This window comes from Simochromis diagramma, unplaced genomic scaffold, assembly GCF_900408965.1.
Source record: "Simochromis diagramma unplaced genomic scaffold, fSimDia1.1 OVJJ01000344.1, whole genome shotgun sequence".
Lineage (NCBI taxonomy): Eukaryota > Metazoa > Chordata > Actinopteri > Cichliformes > Cichlidae > Simochromis > Simochromis diagramma.
Window position 1 is genome coordinate 4,987,101 of NW_024387375.1, and position 17,731 is coordinate 5,004,831.

Below are 17,731 nucleotides of genomic sequence, written 5' to 3' on the forward strand. Positions count from 1 at the left end.
ATTTCCCAGTTACTGTCCAGACAAAATAGGGTATTTGAAGATGTATGGTGTTGTGTGAGAGGCATTTTAACTATTTGTTGATAACTGCAGTCTCTTACTGTCACAGTATTGCGGTTAAGTCACGGTCAGGATCTTCAATCACACTGAAATTCTGTCTGGGTGGATGCTTCAAGCATTGTGCGGATGATAAATTTCTAAGTGTTTGTTTATTTAAATGTCGAAATCCTCTTGTCGCTGATTCACTTTATGAACTGCATTTTGCTCAGCATTCAAACAGAAATGATGTGCACATAAATTTCATCCAATCTCATTTTAAAATTCAGCTTCATTTTGAAAATGGCATTCTAATTTAGCGAAACATAAATGCTTTGCGTACTGCAGTGTGAGCGTGGCACAATAGACATCACATAAGGACCGCTGGAGTGTCAAGAAGCCTCATTTATGAACTGCAGGTTGAAACATCCCCCGTCCTCTGCATTATAAATGGGCACCAGCAGATGCAAAGGATCTTGAGTGTGTGCTTCACACTGCAGTGCAGTCGGAGAATGGAGAGAGCAGGGTGTGTTGTTCCTCAGCTGTGAAAGGGTTGCAGAGGTACAGAGAGGCACGCAGAGCTGGCTGAATGTTCAACATTCACACGCCCCGGAGTCTATGAGGCTGTGGCCCCGGGCTCCACACACACCCAGGACACAGATGCTGGATGTGAGCTCAGTGTTTAAAAAACGTGCACTCACGTGTGTGCACACATGCACGCTTCGGAGCACCCCTGAGCCTGGTCTTGCTACTGGTGAGTGCTGTCACACATCAGACACATTGTGACAAGACCAGCAGCTGCCTGAGAGCTCATGGGGGAAAAGGGGAACAATATTTTGCTTGTTTACGCTTTCATGCCCAAAACAACACTGGAATAAAATCCAGAGCTTTAATACAGCCACAAATTGTCCTCATAATGTTATAACCACCTTCTCAGAAGTATTTACGCAGTCATTAATGAACTTTGCTGTTATGCCAAAAAGAAAGCGTGCATACATGCAGCCATGCAGACAGAGAGAAAATAAGACAATCAGACCACACCTGAGAATGGTTACTAATATATGAAATGGACAAAGCAGCAACCAAAGAGCCTAAAAAGGAAGATGCTTTCACTCATTTACTGATCCGTGAATAAGGAAAATACCTTAACAGGGGTGCGGTGTGAAATTTGGGTGTAATTTATGCGCAATTAATGATCGAGGAGATACCAAAGTGAATGAAAAGGGATTAAGAATCATTATTTAGCAGAAAATGATGGAATAAATCACATTCATCGACTACATGTCACTAATGTGATTGATTTGTGTTATCATGACATGTCTTTGTTTGGCAAACAGTGGCACACTGACTCTTTTTCATTCAAGAAAAAAAAATATATGTGATTTTTACCGTCTGTCGCAAAGGCGGATTTTTGTTCTGATATTTGCATCTAGTGCTTCTACAATTGGATTACAGTCGTTCTCTGTTGTGTGGGATAATACACAAGCGGGCTGAAACAACAGGTGGGCACAGCGCCATGCAGGAGCAGAAAGAGGGCAGCATAAAGGGACACTGTGCGTGGACTTTATTCCTGAGTATTTTTCTCTCAGCTTTCATTTAAAAAACAGACAGAACCACAGTTGCGAGTCCGCGTGGGGCGTTTAAGTGCATGCAGCCCGAAATAGCAGTTAATCGGTGGCTTACCTGCGTTTGCACCGTGAGCGCGACGAAAAAAATCACAGTCCGCGACAGGTGGAAGTGTCCCTGGTGTCGCCCGGCTCTCATGTCTGGCTTCCCGTTGAGCTTTTCACCTCTGCTCCTCAGATTCTTCCGAGTTATCCCGTGCACCCGTGAGCTCTCCATCCCTGCATCAAGGGACTGGGGACCGTGCTGTGCGCTTTGGTGGCGGTGGTGTCCCCCCTCCTCCTACTCCTCTCTTCCAGTGTCCTCCGTCCGCCCAGCTCTCCTCTTCCTCGCCGGTCTTAAACCCTGAAACTCCCGCAAAGCCACTTCATCGCGTCCAGACCGGAGAAACCATAACTCTGTCTCAGCTTGGATCTCTCCCTGCAATCAACCCACCTACACACGCTCGCGCGCACACCTGATCAACCCCTCCCTTGCTGCTGTGACCAAGGCAGGTTTCCTCTGGGAATGACACATGCACACAAACGCACGCTTCTCACAAACACACACTCCCCTTGGTGTATTCCTCCCACCACCACCTGCCTTAAGAGGCTTTACGGGTCCAATCTGCCGGCTCACTTGACTTGAACTCACATCCCAATTAGCTGATACTCTCTCTTCATCTCCTGTCTCTCTCAAAGCTCAGTCCACTCTCAGAGATAATATGGAGAGGGGACAATCGTATGAATCCTATTTCTTGATGAGTGTGTGACCAAAGCAGCGACCAAAGTTGCTTCTCCCCGGCGGAATGATTTCACTTTTGTGTTCTTGTCATTGGAGCGGCTGGCTGGTCATTTGTAAACCCGATACGAAGGCTGGCGGCCACGGAGTCACTGTGGGAAACAATGAGAGGGAGAGAGAGAGCATGAGGGTGTGTCCTGGGGCAGGGAATATCCGTCTTTCACTCCTTGTCCGGATGGTTCCCAGGGCGCACGGGGCTCTCATCCCCTTTTCTCTCTCTACACACTTTGACCAACATTCTTTTTTTTTTTCCAATACCATATTTACGTGTGAGAGTATTCTGAATGCTTTTTCGCATCTCTTTTATCCTCTCCTGAGTGTTCTGTTTCCCCTCTGTCCTTTGTTGTGCCTCACTGGTTCCTCTCCTCCAGTTTCAAACCTCTGCAGTCCACGGAACACTTCAAAGCTCAGCTTGGCAGAACTGTTCTCACAGTTCTGCTCAGACCTGTGAATAGAAATGATTTGTCCTTCAAGCTTAATTAAAACACCCGTGCTGTTGCGGATGATGTACTAAAAGTTGTTTACAAAAGACAAACAGACTTTCACGCCTGCAGGAAAGGTGTGAAGCGGCTTCTGCTGGTCAGGACGCACAGGGCAAAAGTGCTTACGCGGTTCTCACCCACCTGCAGACTGATTTCTTATGGCACGTTATAATTGAACCCACTTTTATGATTGAACTTGTTTCGACAGCTGCGGCTCTGAAAAGTGTTAATGTGCTTAATGGAGCCGCCGGGTTGCAAATACTAACCGGCTGAGCGCATAAATATAAAAGAGAACTGTAGGGTGTGTAGGCATCTTTTGAATATTGGCACCGGTCACATGGCACACATATTTTCCACATCTCCTCCAGTCCTCTAGTTCTCGTCTTGTTGGACCCAAGACCTCCACACAATGCACCTTCTTTATCAGAGAAAATCTAATGAGATTCTCCCTCCTCCCCCTTCTCAATGTTAAAGTCTATCACGGGCTTGTTGCTCAAGAGCTTCCCTGACAACCGCTGGTGTTTCTGCGGCTTGGCGCTCCGCGTTGACCCCGGAGCGGAACAGAGGGCTCTTGAGGAGCAGAGGCTTAATTTGCATGGGGGAAGCAGTGACCTCGAAGCACGAGCTGAATTCTAACCAAGCATCCGGAAACACACGTGCATCACTGGGTCTGCGCAGAGGTTGCAGCGTGTGGCTCACCTGAAGAAGAAGAGTCACAAAAAAAGTAATCCTTTCACTTGCTTTCTTGGTGCCTACATAACGGATATGCAGTTAGTTGTGCATTTAGCTCCATCTAATGGTCAATACGCGTTTTATTGCGCAGGATTTGAAAAGGCAGATTTATTTATTTATTTTAACACTATTTAAACTGCCGTGAAAACATTGGCTCATTTCAAATTAGGATAAAAAAAACACATTTAGGAGTTATATAATCAAAAATGTAACACTAATAAATAATACATATAGATAAGTAACCTGCTTCCTCGGGGCCTTTAGAATGAGCTTAGATCAGATTTGATTTCCACATGTCTAATAATTTTTTTTTTAATGTTTCATCCACTTCAAACAAATAATGGACCATACAGAGAAAATAAGCATAAAAACAGAACATTAGCTCTAAAATATCCACTAACCTATATCTAACTGAATTTCTGTTATTTACTTAACTAAAACCAAAAACACATTAAATTAAAGAACTCAAAAAATACAAGAACTTTCATTTTTCCACTCAGAAATCAAATTACGGTCTTTTCTTTCCTCCACTATGCAGGATTATGCAAATTCAATATCATCAGTTCAGCTTATGATGCATGTGACCGTCCTTTCTTTACTTCCCATGTTTTCTGTTTACACTACAAACTGTGAAATAGAGGTAAAACGTTTAAAGTGAAACCGAAGTTTTATCCTCTAAACTTGGGATGCTTCTCTTTAACTGAAGGTAGCCTACATATCTGAAGGTTTAGGAAGTTTAGCTACACAGTATGAATTTTTTGCAGGTGAATTTTTGCAGTTGAATTTTTTGCAGGTGAATTTGGAGGATAAAAATTCAGTGTTATAACTTCAATGTCTAAAAATAGTTGAATTCTGATGATACTATATTTCTTCCATACTTTGCAAACTAAAAATATTTAAGAGATGATTTATAAAATTTATTTATTTTTTAAGTGGTACTGACAGGAACAGCTTCCACGCATAAGCTGCTGGATAAGTATAAGCTGCCTTTCAGTCTCTGAAAGATTACTGTGTTGGTGAATGGGAAGGCACTGGGCATGTTGCCAAAACCATGCCCCCCCCCCCCCCCCCCCCCACACACACACACACACACACACACACACACACACGGCGCCCTGGTGGCTGAGGTCAGTGCTTTCTCAAGGCAAAATAAGGGAGTGTGGAAAGGCTTGGGAAACTGCAGAAGAATGTGGATTTCTGTGTACACCGTTGAGCTGACCTGAAGACAATTACTCAGGGCACAGTTTAAGCCCATAACAGGGAGGCCCTGTGTACACCGGGCACAGCTGATAGTGAGAGTCTAAATTAAGCCTTTCAGGCCTAATTCACACGTCACTCTGTCTGAATCTAGTCTGTGAGAGGAGGACGTGCTCCTTATTAGCATGTCTGCAAACATATCGTGTGAAGGCTGAGAGGAAAATAGACAATAATTCATATTGTCCATGATTCTGAGCTACTTTTGTTTACCCACCTAATTTTATGTTACTTACAGAACATTGCAGAAAAACCTTTTTTGCACTTACATGACAGCATTTTAAACTTAAATGAAAATATACACTCATCCATCCCTTCATTAAATACAATAATGCACATATTCAATCATCCAATCACATGGCAGTAAGCCACTGCATTCAAGCATGTAGACATGGTCAGAACAACCTGCTGAAGTTCAAACAGAAAATCTGAAGGAGGAAGAAAGGTGAATTAAGTGACTCTGGGTGTGTCACTGTGGCCGGTAGATAGGCTGGTTTGAGTATTACAGAAACTGCTGATCTTCTGGGATGTTGCCTCACAAACATTTCATTTCATTCACCCACATCAACTTTTTGGTATTCAGAGAGTAGTCAGATGAATTTGGAGTAAATATAATATGAACCATGCATCTTTCCTGCCTCGTATGATGAGTTTGATTGTGATGGTGTAACGGTGTGGGGGTTATTTTCTTATCATGCTTTGGGCCCCATAGTACCAACTGAGCATTGTTTAAACACCACACCCTGCTTGAGTATTGTTGCTGACCATGTCCATCCCTCTATGACCAGTGTACACATCTTCTTCCAGCAGGATAACACACCATGTCACAAAAACTCAAATCATCTCAAACTTGAACATGAACTTGAACATGAGTGACTTCACTGCTCTCAAATGGTCTCCACAGTCACCAGATCTCAATCCAATAGAGGGCCTTTGGGATGTGATGAACCAGGAGAGTCGCAAATGTGTGATGCTACATGGAAAAATCTGTCAGTAATGTTCCCGGCACCTTGTTGAATGCATAGCATGAATGAATAGATACTAGCAAGGTGTACCTAACAGTACCCAGTATAGAGTTTATCCAGTTATCACTACTGAACAACCTAAAACTTCAGGTCCACCTACCCTTTGTTTTGTGAAATACTAGAAATTGCATAAACTAGGTTCAATGATAAATCAAATCGCCGTAAAATATCTACACAGCTGTATGGAGGCCCCATTTTCAGCAACAAGCCTTCCTGTTTTAATGTTATGCTGTGACTTAATGCACAATTTTCATCCGGAAATTTTTTTAGTAGAGTAGAAAACAAAATATTCACGCAAGTGTCCAGAGAATCAAATGTCTGTTTTCATGTTTGCTTCATAATACAATGATCCTCTAAAAATAATATCTTTGTTCTGAAATGCAGCAGAACCCTTTTTCTACAAAAGCAGCCCTCACATCTGTGACAGGTATGTACTACTGGCTCGAACACAAAAACAATTATACTGCGGTTTGAGAAGCACATTCACACATCTTCAATTAGCAGCTTCATTATCTCATTTCAACAACACCAGTCTCAACACGAACACTGCAGTTTTGGAGGCGTAATAGCGTGCGAGCATGTGTTGGGGGAGCAGATGACGAAACGCTGCAACAATGCAACACCAGCCATCCATTAAATAATATACCAATGATTAATGCCAAATACAGGGAGAGAAAGTGGCTTCAGAGATCTAGGTTCTACTTCAAAGCACAAACTAAATGAGATTCCGGTGCATTTATTTTACAAGTAGGATGGCTACGGTGAATTATATGGAGTACCATAAAGTTTCCATGCTTGGTAATAATCAGAAGACTCCAAAGAACTAAATTTTCTGCAGATGCGGTCTAAATTCAGACTGCAGCACACAGCATTGGTATTCTAAAAAACAAAACAAAAACAAAACACACAGGGTTTTCTCAATGCTGGTTTCTCCTTCTACATGTTGTGCAGCTGAAGTTGTTTAAACATGAGATCCTTTTGACTACAGGGACTTGAGAGAAAATGTTTAACACAAGAGGAGAGAAAGCATCGCCTATTGGCGGAAAGCTGAAACTGCAGCTTAAATGAAGAGCAGCACATTCTTAGAACACAGTTTTATTTATAAAAAGAAAAAGAAAAGCTCCAGGTACAATGTCTGGTAAACCAGACTCTGGGTGCAATGCTTTATGACAAATATAGAAGGCATATCAAGCTGCTTGTGGATTTTGATGTAAAGCTAAAAAAACACAAACAAAACAAACAAAAAAAACACAAAAAAAACCAGCAGCTTGACACATACTTACGTGCAACCCTGAAAGTCAATTTCTAAGAATAAATCACAGTCAGATTTACTGCAAGTTTAAAAAACAAAGACCTGTTTATACGTTGGGAAACAAAGACCACCCTTCCTGAGAGCTTATTTCTTAGCGAATGAAATCTTCATTGCATTCGTCTGTGTGATCTTGAAGCCTTGTAGTGCATCTCGTGCAGCTCCGGCCTGCACCTCGTTCTCAAACTCCACAAATGCGATGTCGTGGCGTCCGGGGACCAGACGCACCTCTTTGAAACCTGGGAACCTAAAACGCACACACCAACAGTTAGGCTCAGCCTATAACAGACACAAGCGTGCAAAACTAGATCTAGAGAATGGGTTTGCTACTGACTGGTTGAAGAGCATGGACAGCATGAGCTCGTTGGTCTCCTCCGGCAAGTTGGTGAGGAAGAGGATGTGATTGGGGGGATTTTCTGCAACCTACGAGTACACATTGGATATCAGAATCAATCAACCAGAAAAATATAAATTTATTAAATTAAATGAAGACACAACATGCTCTGTGACAAAACACTACCTGCTGGGGCATTTGTCCAGGCATCTGCCCAGGCATCATCTGACCAGGAGGAATGGCACCAGGGGGCATCTGGCCAGGCGCCATCCCTGGAGGTGGCATCATGCCTGGAGGGGGCATGTAAGGTGGCTGGCCAGGCATGTGCATCATACGGGGAGCCTGGCTCATTGGAGGCATTCCCTAAAGAGTGAAGAGCTTGTTAATAGAAAACCCGATGTCCATTTTCCTCTTCTGAGGTGTGTGTGCTACTATTTACATTTGTCAATGAAAACAGGGTCAGTTTTCTATCACACAAACTGTTCTAGATGCAGGAGAAACTTTCTCCCTTTGCTTTTGTTTCCTTATTTATTAATATTGTTCCTAAAAGGTTCATCCCAATTCAGTATCATGTTTTTTGTTCTGCAACTTGAGCTGAAAACATGTTTTAGCCATAAGAACAACTTCATTGATAAAACGGAAATTCATATGTTTGACACAGCTCATCTGCCATTTGTAGAGAATGATTTTCTGTATCTATATATCGAAGTCTGCTGTATGCAATGTAGAAAGCAATGGACCCAGGACAGTCCCCTGTGGAGCCCCCATGTTGCTCATTAATGTCTCAGAAACACACCTGACAAACTGTGGCCTTTCTTTAGGGTATTCTGTGATCCAGGAAACAGTAGGAATCTACTATAAAACATCTACTCTATAGAACAAAATAAACAAGAATTTTCCAACATATTAAAGTTAGAAATCTCAGGGTTTGTATACTTTGTGTCTCTGCCCACACTTTGGCTCAGAGCTCCTTGTGAATACATGATAGTTGCCAAAATAACCAATAAAACAGCTCTGGCTCCACTTACAGGCATAGCGGCAGGCACGCCAGCGACCATGGCTGCACCAGCTACACCCTTCTTTGGTCCAGTGCCATCGGGTCCTTTGATCTTCTTCTTCTCTTTTTTGCGGTCACGCTCCACGTAAGTCCCCTTCATTTTAGCTATGATGTCAGAGTCAGTCTTTGAATACTGTATGCGCTGCAGGACCAAACAGAAAGATCACATGTGACACACATAAACTATGGTAAGCAGCAGTTGTGTGATATTCAGTGTTTAGTTACCCTACCATCGGTTTATCATAGAAGGGGAAGCCCTGCATGGATCTCAGCGCATTGGAGGCGCTGTTAATCTCTTTGAAGATAACAAAGGCCTGACCCTTCATCTTTATGTTTCGTGCCACCAGGATATCCAAAATCTGTCCGAACTGTGAGAAGATGGCGTACAGCGACTTTTTCAGCTCTGCAGTTTAAAAAAAAAAAACAAAACAAAAAAAAACAAAAAAAAAAAATCACACACACACACACACCCCACAAAACATAAAAGGATTAGTCTGGTTGTGCGTATTTAAACGGGAAGAGATTTCAACGTGCAAACCTCACCATCTTTCTTGATCTTCTCATTCAGGTTGTTGATGTAGATAGTATGATTTAGCCGGACATCCGGGGTGGCCATCCTTTAATCTGCTGATGAGCGTTTGTATCTTTAGAGACAGTCTGAGGCACAGTTTAGATTAGATGCTAAGTAGCTAACTAGCTAGCGATCGTTAGCAAACACTCACCAAACGTGACGGGGAGGGTTAGCCTGCAAGCTATCTACTACAAATTAACACCTTGTTTGGTGTTTTACATGTATATACTAATCACCCAAATACTTAAAATCGTCACAAAAAGCTCAAATGCATTATTTAAGTACATGAAAGCGCGGAAGAAATGTTTCTTTATAAGAAAATTAACGATTCAAGTCTTTAGCTCGACGTTCCTACCTGATGAATGAAAACCCGGTCTTCACAAATCCCGTTTTCTGTTCTCGCGATAACAGTGCAAGCGTAACTTCCGATGTTTAACATCCGTGTCCCATTTTATTTTATTTTTTTTCCTGTTGTAGCTGTTTCCAATCATTGTGGCAACATAATATTTTGTGTCACAGTTTTGGCTAAAAATATAACATAGGGGCAGACATTCTGATACAATTCTTCTCAGAGTTCAGATTATAGTGTGGCACATATTTTAGTCCGGGTTAGCTTAGCGCTTTTTTAAAATTCTTATAATTTATCTTTAGCTTCATATTTAACTAGCAGTTAGAGTCATATGTATTATTTTTGCAGTTGGTATTGAGATAATTTAGATGCACTGGAGGGCGGTATGTTTCTATGTTCCTGAGGAGTGACTACACAAAGAAGAAGAAGAAGAAGACGCAGCGCGAGAGTAGTACTGCCAAATATGGGGACAAGCCGGGTGTTGTTAGCTGGCTTTGCTAGTTAGATAAGTGGGTGTGGGGTAAGTGTGCAAAAGACCATAAACGAAGTACTTGTATATGATTTCTGCACACCAGTTTGCACTAAAATAGTCTCCAACATCGAATAACGTTCGTCATTTGGTCCTGTATGTTGACAGGTTTAGTTATTAGCTTATTATAAGAAGAAGTCGAAGTTGGGCAGGTAGTTGCAGGTTCTATAATTACAGTTTATACTGGCTTGCTGTAGCTTGCCCCCGTTTTCTAACTAATTTCTACTTTCTTAGTCCAGAATTCCTCAGGATAGGAGAAGATGTCAATGGAATGCTCCCTGCCACCTCCACCGCCTCCACCTCCTCCACCTGCTCCACCTGCTCCATGTACACCACCTCAAACGTCAGCACCAAAGAAGAAGCTGTATCAGACTATAGCCAGCAGTAGAAGTGCTGTAGAGGGAGATCACACAGAGGCTTGCTTGCTGATCAGTCAGAGGGAGACCAGGTCAGGTTTTATCATGGATGTTTTCGCTTTGTGTGGAAAATTGATAAATCTGCACATAAATCTGCACATTTTTAAGTGCTCACATGCTTGGCAGGCATTTGTCACACACAGTCATGCTCAAGTTGATCAAGCGGATCCATTGTGCAGTTCAAATGTTTCATCTGCCAACACAGCCATACAGGTTATTGATTAAAAATCCATGTGCAGCATGATGATGTTTTTAGGGACAAACAACACAACCACGTGGTTAAACTAATCAAAGACACAGGAACTAAAAACCAAACATAAGAGGCAAGGATTCACCAAGTGAGTAATGTAACAGAGGGACACCTAACACAGAGACAACAACTTAACTACAAGATACAAGAAGACACGTGGGGAGGCTAGGCTAAACAAAGAGTTACCTATTAATAACCAATATAAACCAGAATTAAAGTAAAAAGCTTAAAAATAAAAATCTTAAGGAATAACAGTGAAAAGAAATCTAAAGTCCAGAAAACCTAAAACATAACAAAACCCACGGACCAGGACACATCTCAGAATGTACAGTTATATAATCCAGAACCAGTGAGCAGTGAGATAAAGTATTGACAGAGCAATATATGCATCTATTTTCTGCCACTTATGTGGGTGGTGGGGGCAGCAGACCTCCTTCTCATCTTCCTCCATCTCTCCTGAGGGGACAGTGGGTTTGCTCGGGAAAATCTCAGAGATATAATCTCTTCAGTGTGTCCTGGGCCGGCCCAAAATACCTCTCCTGTATTGTCCTGGAGGCATCCTGGTCAGATATCTGAACGGATGAACTTATGAGTCGATAAGTGTCCCACAATCAGAATCAGGATACTTTATTAATCACACAGGTAATTATGTGATCACAGCTGCTCCAAGACGTTAAGAACAGTAACTATATAGCTAAACTAAATGAAATAATGCTACAAAGTTACAAAATATAACAAATAACTGTAATATACCTAAATGGCTGTAATTATGAATTAAAGTAAAGAGAGACCTTAACTAGCTTGCAGTGATGAAAATGAATCTCACAGGAAGGATGAAAGACAGTAGTAAAGTGAGAGATTTGTTATTTAATTAAAACGTTTGAAAATAGTACACGCACAGACACCACAATGGACTGTATACAAAGAGTGTGTTTCTCTGATGGTTATGTTGTTTTGTATTGAGTACTACTACAACTTTGCTACAAAGTTGCATTATCCTATTATATTGTGATATTATTGTATTGTAGCTTAACCCCAAGAACAGAGAGTTGCCTGAATATATCTCTGACATGGAGTCAATAAAACTGAATGTCAAGATTGGGGCAAAAGTCCTGAGCCAAGAGTGAGACCTTCTTGTCATTTTTTTAAATTGGTCTTTAACAATAGTTCTTCAGACTTTCTGAAGGTCTTTAAAAAGTTTTTCTTTGGACATTGGCTGCTTTTTCCACTCATTCTCAGTCCAGTCCTCCCATTTGACGTTTATTCAGAGGAATAATCTTTTTTGTGCAACTTAATATTGACCTATGAATCATAGCATAAAAAAGGGAACCTAACTCAAACCGTTGTCAGTGTGAGTCACATTACAGACAACTTGGAAAAGTACTTATTTTAAATTGTATCTTTGGGCACTTTGTTACTAGCAGCCTGTTCTATAAAAACATAATTTGTTCCCATTTCTTTATTTGAATCTATGAAAAAGTGTCAGATAATACAATTTGTCAGACACAAAATGGTATTTTTGCTTGGTGTGTAGTGTGTTCTTAAATATATGAGAAAATTGCAAAATAGAAGACAAAAGAAGTGAAAGGCCTAAAAAACTTTAGCAGATGAAAAATATCTGAAAGCAATGTCCTTGTAAAATAAGAAGAAATCCAGTAAAGACTGGAACCAGAATCAGATGGCTCTGGCCTTTCAGTTTATCCATCTACTGTTCACTGAAGCCTCATCGGAAATGGTCTCACTGAAAGGGTGGCTTTCAAGAAGCTGTTCTTAAGGAAGGAAAACAGGGAGAAAAGGCTGAGGTATGCCAAATTACACGAGATGGAATTATAAATGCAGAAAAATACCATCACATTTTGATCCACCATCTGTACCATCTGGAAAGCATCTAACTGGCAACAAATTCATTTTCAGCATGACAATGATTCCAAACACAGTGTCAGTGGAATAAAGGTGACCCTGATCCAGCACTAACTATGTGCTGCAATAGGTGTAGGCTGCTGGGGGATTCCCATGATGCACTGAGTGCTTCTTTAGTCACCTTTCTCACTCACTATGTGTTAATAGACCTCTCTGCGTTGAATCATTACTTATTAATTATCTCTGGCTCTCTTCCATGGCATGTCTTTTGTCCCGTCTTCCTCCCCTCCCCCCTCACCCCAACCGGTCACGGCAGATGGCGGCTCTTTCCTGAGCCTGGTTCTGCTCGAGGCTTCTTCCTGTTAAAAAGGGAGTTTTTCCTTCCCACTGTTGCCAAAGTGCCTGCTCATAGGGGGTCGTATGGTTGTTGGGTTTTACTCTGTATGTATTATTGTAGGGTCTACCTTACAATATAAAGCACCTTGAGGCGACGGTTGTTGTGATTTGGTGTTGTATAAATAAAACTGAATTCCATTGAATTGAATGAAAAGCAGCCATCATCTAAAGACAACCTATTTCAAATTTTATAGCAAAACGGGATGAAATGAAGGGTGGCTCAAGACGTTTGCACAGTACTGTACATGATAGTCCTGTGAAAGAAGCTTTTTATAATGCTGGCATTTGACTCCTCAAAGTATCCTGAAACCTTAGCAGCTAATACAGTTATCAGCCAGTTGATTAACACGTGACTATAAAAGAATCAGAAAGCAGGGATTAGATTAGGGATTAACAGTTGGGGATAGGAAACACTCACATGCTGTAAACTGCTACAGTTTTGATGCAGATAATGTGACACAACATATGGAACTGATGCTTAGAATTGATTCATGGCTGAGAAAAAAACATTTTCTTTTGTACAAATTTCTGCATTTGTGTAAGGGCATCAGATAAACGGTTAACAAACTCCATGCCTTCATGTTATGCAGTGCCATTTGTTTGTTCTTCAGTTTCAGGAAGGACCTGCAGTGGATTCTGGCGAACACCTACGTGCCATCACTCATTCAAGATGGTCCACAGTAAGTCACTAAAGTGAAGTGTCACTGTAATACCTGTCACTCAACAACTCAATCTATTTTTGGCTAAGAAGAATGTTGCATAGCACGCCAGTTTCCACAACAATTTTAAACTTCTGTAGTATTTTATTGTTTTTAGTTATTTGGTTTACCTGAATTCTTTTACGTGAGTGGGTGACATATTTGTTCAGTGTGTTATTTCTGGTAACCTTGTAGGTGTGGTCTGGTGGCTTTGTGGATGGCTGCTCACCTACGGCAGCCGCGGCTGAGTGTCGACATGGAGACGGTGGTTCAGACAGCTCTGAGCAGGGGATACACGGCTCAGGGTGAAATGTTCTCGGGTATAAAATAAAAATGTGTGAACTCTTCAGGTCTGTTTGTATTTGGGAGCAAAAAAAAACACAAAAGAAACAGGTGGAGGCTGTGATTAAACATTTGGAACTTTATGACACATTTTGCAGCCGATATTTAATTTAATGTTTCACAAGCAAGTAAACATTCAGTTTCAAGCTGGTGAATTTTGATTTCTTTATGTTCTCATTAAGCTTTTTATTTTGTCAGCTGACAATATGGCCCTGCTGGCAGAAGAGGTGTGTGGCTGCAAGGCCAAGCTCCTTTCGGGGGGTCTGAGTGGTAATAATGCTGCAGCCATCATCTCACACCTGTGGGGGAGACAGCCTGTTCTCATCCCGTATCCTGGACCAAACCATGGGGAAAGGGTTGCTGTGAAGGAAAAGCAGTAGATTTGGATTTGTGGTTAAAGAGAAAAGCAAAACTCCTTGACAGTTTTTACAGCTATGACGAGGATTACAACCACGAGCCGTGCCAGCGTAGTGGCCACAGAGCGCACTGGGCAGTTGCTTCAGGTAAGAATGAATAGCTAACCCAACCTAAGGCAGGGTTTATTATGTAGGATTTCCCTTAAAGTGAGCCTAGTTTGACTAATCAGACCACACAGTAACAGAGTTTATTCATTCCAGGCGTTCTCCTTGGTGTGGACCAGGGGAGTGTGAGTAAAGAGCATGCTCAGCCTGATCCCTCTCTGCCGTGGCTCTACCTCGCCGCCGACAGCAGCTCATCTTGTCCCGCCGGCAGCACGGCACTCAGAGATGTTTACATCCTCGCTAAGCAAGGTAAAAGCTTGCGCTACCAGCTGTGGAGTTTGGACACTGTAGCTCAGAGCAATGAGCAGCTGAGGATGATGGACCCTCAGAGAGCCAGTGATGGCACCAAGTATGTGGTTCCCAAAGGAGGGGTGGAGGCCGGTCTGGCTGGAAAGGCGGTGATGCTCCACACAAGGTCCACACAGTGAAGCAGACACACATTATTTATTTAATTAAAAGGGCTTTAAAGTAAGGGTTATCAGGGAGAAACCACGCCCACATGTTCAGCCATGCTCTGGTCACTGTTTTTGTAAAATGTGTAGTCGTCTTATAATTTTCCACTAACAAGGATTGTGTCAGTTTAACTGTAAAAGCTATATATATATATTTTTTTAGAATATCCACAATTTATTTGGAGAGGAACAATGTTTATGTAATTTTTGCCTGTTACACCACCTTAATGGATTTTAAAATAAACAGTTAAGGAGACAGACCGTGTAATTTCTCTGGAGGAATTTGTTTGGAACATTTATTTTTTCAAACCAAGCTCAATATTTCCAATTTTTCAATCAGATCACTGCTTTTGGCAAAAAGCATGCTCATAGCACAGTACCGAATACGCAATGATATACTTAATAGTAACGTAATACTATTTTACGTCAGATGCACAGCTGGACGCTGCTCCGGGTCAGTCGGCTCTCTGAAAAGATTCCTCTACCTCCACCAATCCCAACTCTGCCAACAAAAGCTCGAACTGCCCCACTGACATCCTGAAATATGCACGAAACTCCTGGATCAAACCATCAAGTTCTCCCTGCTGCTTCCTTCTTGTGACAATTTGATGAAGAAGAGTCTCAGTTTGAATCTCAGCTCCTCTCAGTTTGACATCTACTTCATTTTGCTCACAGTGTGTTTTTTGAAAAACACAACACGTTCGGTGTATATAAATTACCCAGCAAGTTTGGATAAAGAAATTTCTGAATTTTATGTTGCTTTTTTGCAGCATTCTCGGTGTTAAATGACCTTCAGTCCTTTGTCCAGATAAGTTTTTTGTATGGTTGCAGCAAACCAGAATGGTCAAAAACCTTAAAAAGCAGTCCAATAATGTTTGTGAGTGTGTTTGCTATCGTGTCTCATGCTGCCGCTTATTATCACATTTATTTGCACAGTATAGGCGGCTTTAAAAACATTTTGACAGAAAATATTGGAAGGAGCAGGATGGGCATGTCGGGGGAAATTCCTCCTGACAGTGATAACAGTGAGTGAGGTGAAAAACCCCCCACTTTAAACAGGAGTGGAGAAATAGGGTTTCAAATGTTGCTTTTCTGGCTGCTGTTGAGCTTGTTTAAACACTGCTAAATCAAACAGGTTTACTTTTCTGTCATTCAAATGAATGCTTTTATGGAGCAGAGAGCATAGAAAATATGTCAGGCGATAAAAGCCTGTGCTGGTTGTTGCAGTGTTTTTGTCAGGCGCTGAAAACATACTTCTAGTTGTGCAGGTCCTCAATCATCCACATCACGGTAGTTTTAACCGCTTCAATTGAAGGCAGTTCAAAGAATTTACATCTTGACTCATGTAGCAGTGACGCGTGATTACAGGGTGAGTTAAAGACTGCCTCCACGGTAAAAACCACACTGAAGACATACTGAATACCCGAGACTCCTCATTAGCCTTTAGAACTGAAAAAGCCTTTCAGTTAGGAGGTGAAACATCTATAAGAGCCATAAATGTTCAGTTTCCTTCAACTCAAATGCTGCAGACACTACAGGATACATGCTGGCTTCAACCCGTAACTCACACTGGCCATTAACGTGTGACAAGATCAGAAGAGTTGTTGATTTTGCAATGCCGTCAGAATTTTGTGTAACTGGTGTGTGAAATCATGGTTTTCTCTCTAATTTTGAACCATTGTACAAAAAAAAAAAAGAAAGACGCAGAAGTCATTTTGATCATGCACTCTTAAAATGTGTGAGTAGACAAATGAATGTGAACAGCCCATCAGTTTCCATGGGCTCAAAGACAATCAGCTAAACTAAGATAATTATAAAATCTGCTCCGATGAACCTCGTTTGCAGTTGGCGACTGCATGAAGCCTGGCTGGATGTTATGAAATGCTTTATTTCCTCCCTGCAGGCCCATTACCAAGTAAAAATCCGGCTTAGTTAAATAATTGTGACTAACCCATTTATAAGCTTACAGTTTGTCCCCCTTAAGAAGCTTGTAGGTTGTTTATGAAGCACCAGTTTTGCAGCGTTTGGCTGAATTTGAGCAGAAGTCATGCACACTTCAGAAGTCGTCCTGCTGCTTCTGTCAGCAGTCACACCATCGATGCGCCCATACTATAACAGCGCCTCCAGCATGTTTGACAGATGTTGGAAATCGCAAGCCATTCCTCAGCGCTGAGGCATAGTATGACCTCTAAATCATGCAAGTTCATCTAAATGTGGAATTTCTACAGCCAAAATGATAAACTAGCACTTTGATTCCTAATTTACTTGTAAAAATTAAAAAAAAAAAAAAAGAAGCTTCTGTCACATCTACATAATTTCCTTTGGGATTATAAAAGTATTTTGATTCTGATCTTCATTAAGGTGGTTTTCTTGTCTCTGTACTTGTGGACTGCTAATTTTCTTATCAACCAAAAATAAATTGTCATCTAGTTTTTACACAAAGTTTCCACCATCTCAGTTTTCAGGGACAGTTCAACACAAAATGATTCATCTGGTTTTATTTAGGAACTTGTGATAAAAGGTCACAGCTGACTGAACAGGACATATTCTTACAGTAGTGTTAAATTTATAATTAAATGTTAGATCATCTTGATTCAGCGCTCTTTTACAAAAGTATATGATTTGGTGTGTGTGTGTGTGTGTGTGTGTGTGTGTGTGTGTGTGTGTGTGTGTGTGTGTGTGTGTGTGTTTGCACAAAGAACTGAAAAAAAAAAATAC

General features: G+C 41.4%; 3 protein-coding genes across 10 annotated transcripts in view; 1 reads left to right on the top strand and 2 right to left on the bottom strand.

Annotated features, from left to right (window-relative positions):
- The window catches only part of LOC120719792 (protein jagged-1b), a 60,360-nt gene extending 57,189 nt beyond the window's left edge, over positions 1–3,171 (bottom strand). Inside the window, exon 1 of the mRNA XM_040009275.1 lies at positions 1,717–3,171. Coding sequence (XP_039865209.1) covers positions 1,717–1,875 — 159 coding nt within the window. The 5' untranslated portion in view covers positions 1,876–3,171. The remainder of the gene's footprint in view (positions 1–1,716) is intronic.
- Positions 3,172–7,008: 3,837 nt separating this feature from the next.
- snrpa (small nuclear ribonucleoprotein polypeptide A) lies at positions 7,009–9,659 on the bottom strand. 5 transcript variants are annotated; one of them, XM_040009367.1, is made up of 7 exons: positions 9,556–9,659; positions 9,173–9,256; positions 8,860–9,032; positions 8,601–8,771; positions 7,759–7,935; positions 7,573–7,661; positions 7,326–7,485 (listed from the first exon to the last, which is right to left on the bottom strand). In XM_040009367.1, the coding sequence occupies exons 2-7, from the start codon at positions 9,243–9,245 to the stop codon at positions 7,326–7,328; spliced, it is 843 nt and encodes a 280-aa protein (XP_039865301.1). In that variant the 5' UTR covers positions 9,246–9,256; positions 9,556–9,659. The 5 variants fall into 5 exon arrangements, with proteins under 5 accessions (XP_039865303.1, XP_039865301.1, XP_039865299.1 ...); XM_040009365.1 differs by having other exon boundaries at positions 9,173–9,253; positions 9,556–9,655; XM_040009368.1 differs by lacking the exon at positions 9,556–9,659 and adding an exon at positions 9,352–9,549 and having other exon boundaries at positions 9,173–9,253.
- Positions 9,660–9,682: 23 nt separating this feature from the next.
- On the top strand, positions 9,683–17,705 carry cunh19orf54 (chromosome unknown C19orf54 homolog). 4 transcript variants are annotated; one of them, XM_040009350.1, is made up of 8 exons: positions 9,683–10,069; positions 10,187–10,230; positions 10,313–10,526; positions 13,612–13,680; positions 13,894–14,018; positions 14,239–14,368; positions 14,473–14,543; positions 14,658–17,705. In XM_040009350.1, exons 3-8 carry the CDS (start codon positions 10,339–10,341, stop codon positions 14,987–14,989), a joined length of 915 nt encoding a protein of 304 aa, XP_039865284.1. In that variant the 5' UTR covers positions 9,683–10,069; positions 10,187–10,230; positions 10,313–10,338; the 3' UTR covers positions 14,990–17,705. The 4 variants fall into 4 exon arrangements, with proteins under 4 accessions (XP_039865284.1, XP_039865286.1, XP_039865285.1 ...); XM_040009352.1 differs by having other exon boundaries at positions 10,318–10,526; XM_040009351.1 differs by lacking the exon at positions 10,187–10,230.
- The last annotated feature ends 26 nt before the right edge of the window (positions 17,706–17,731 follow it).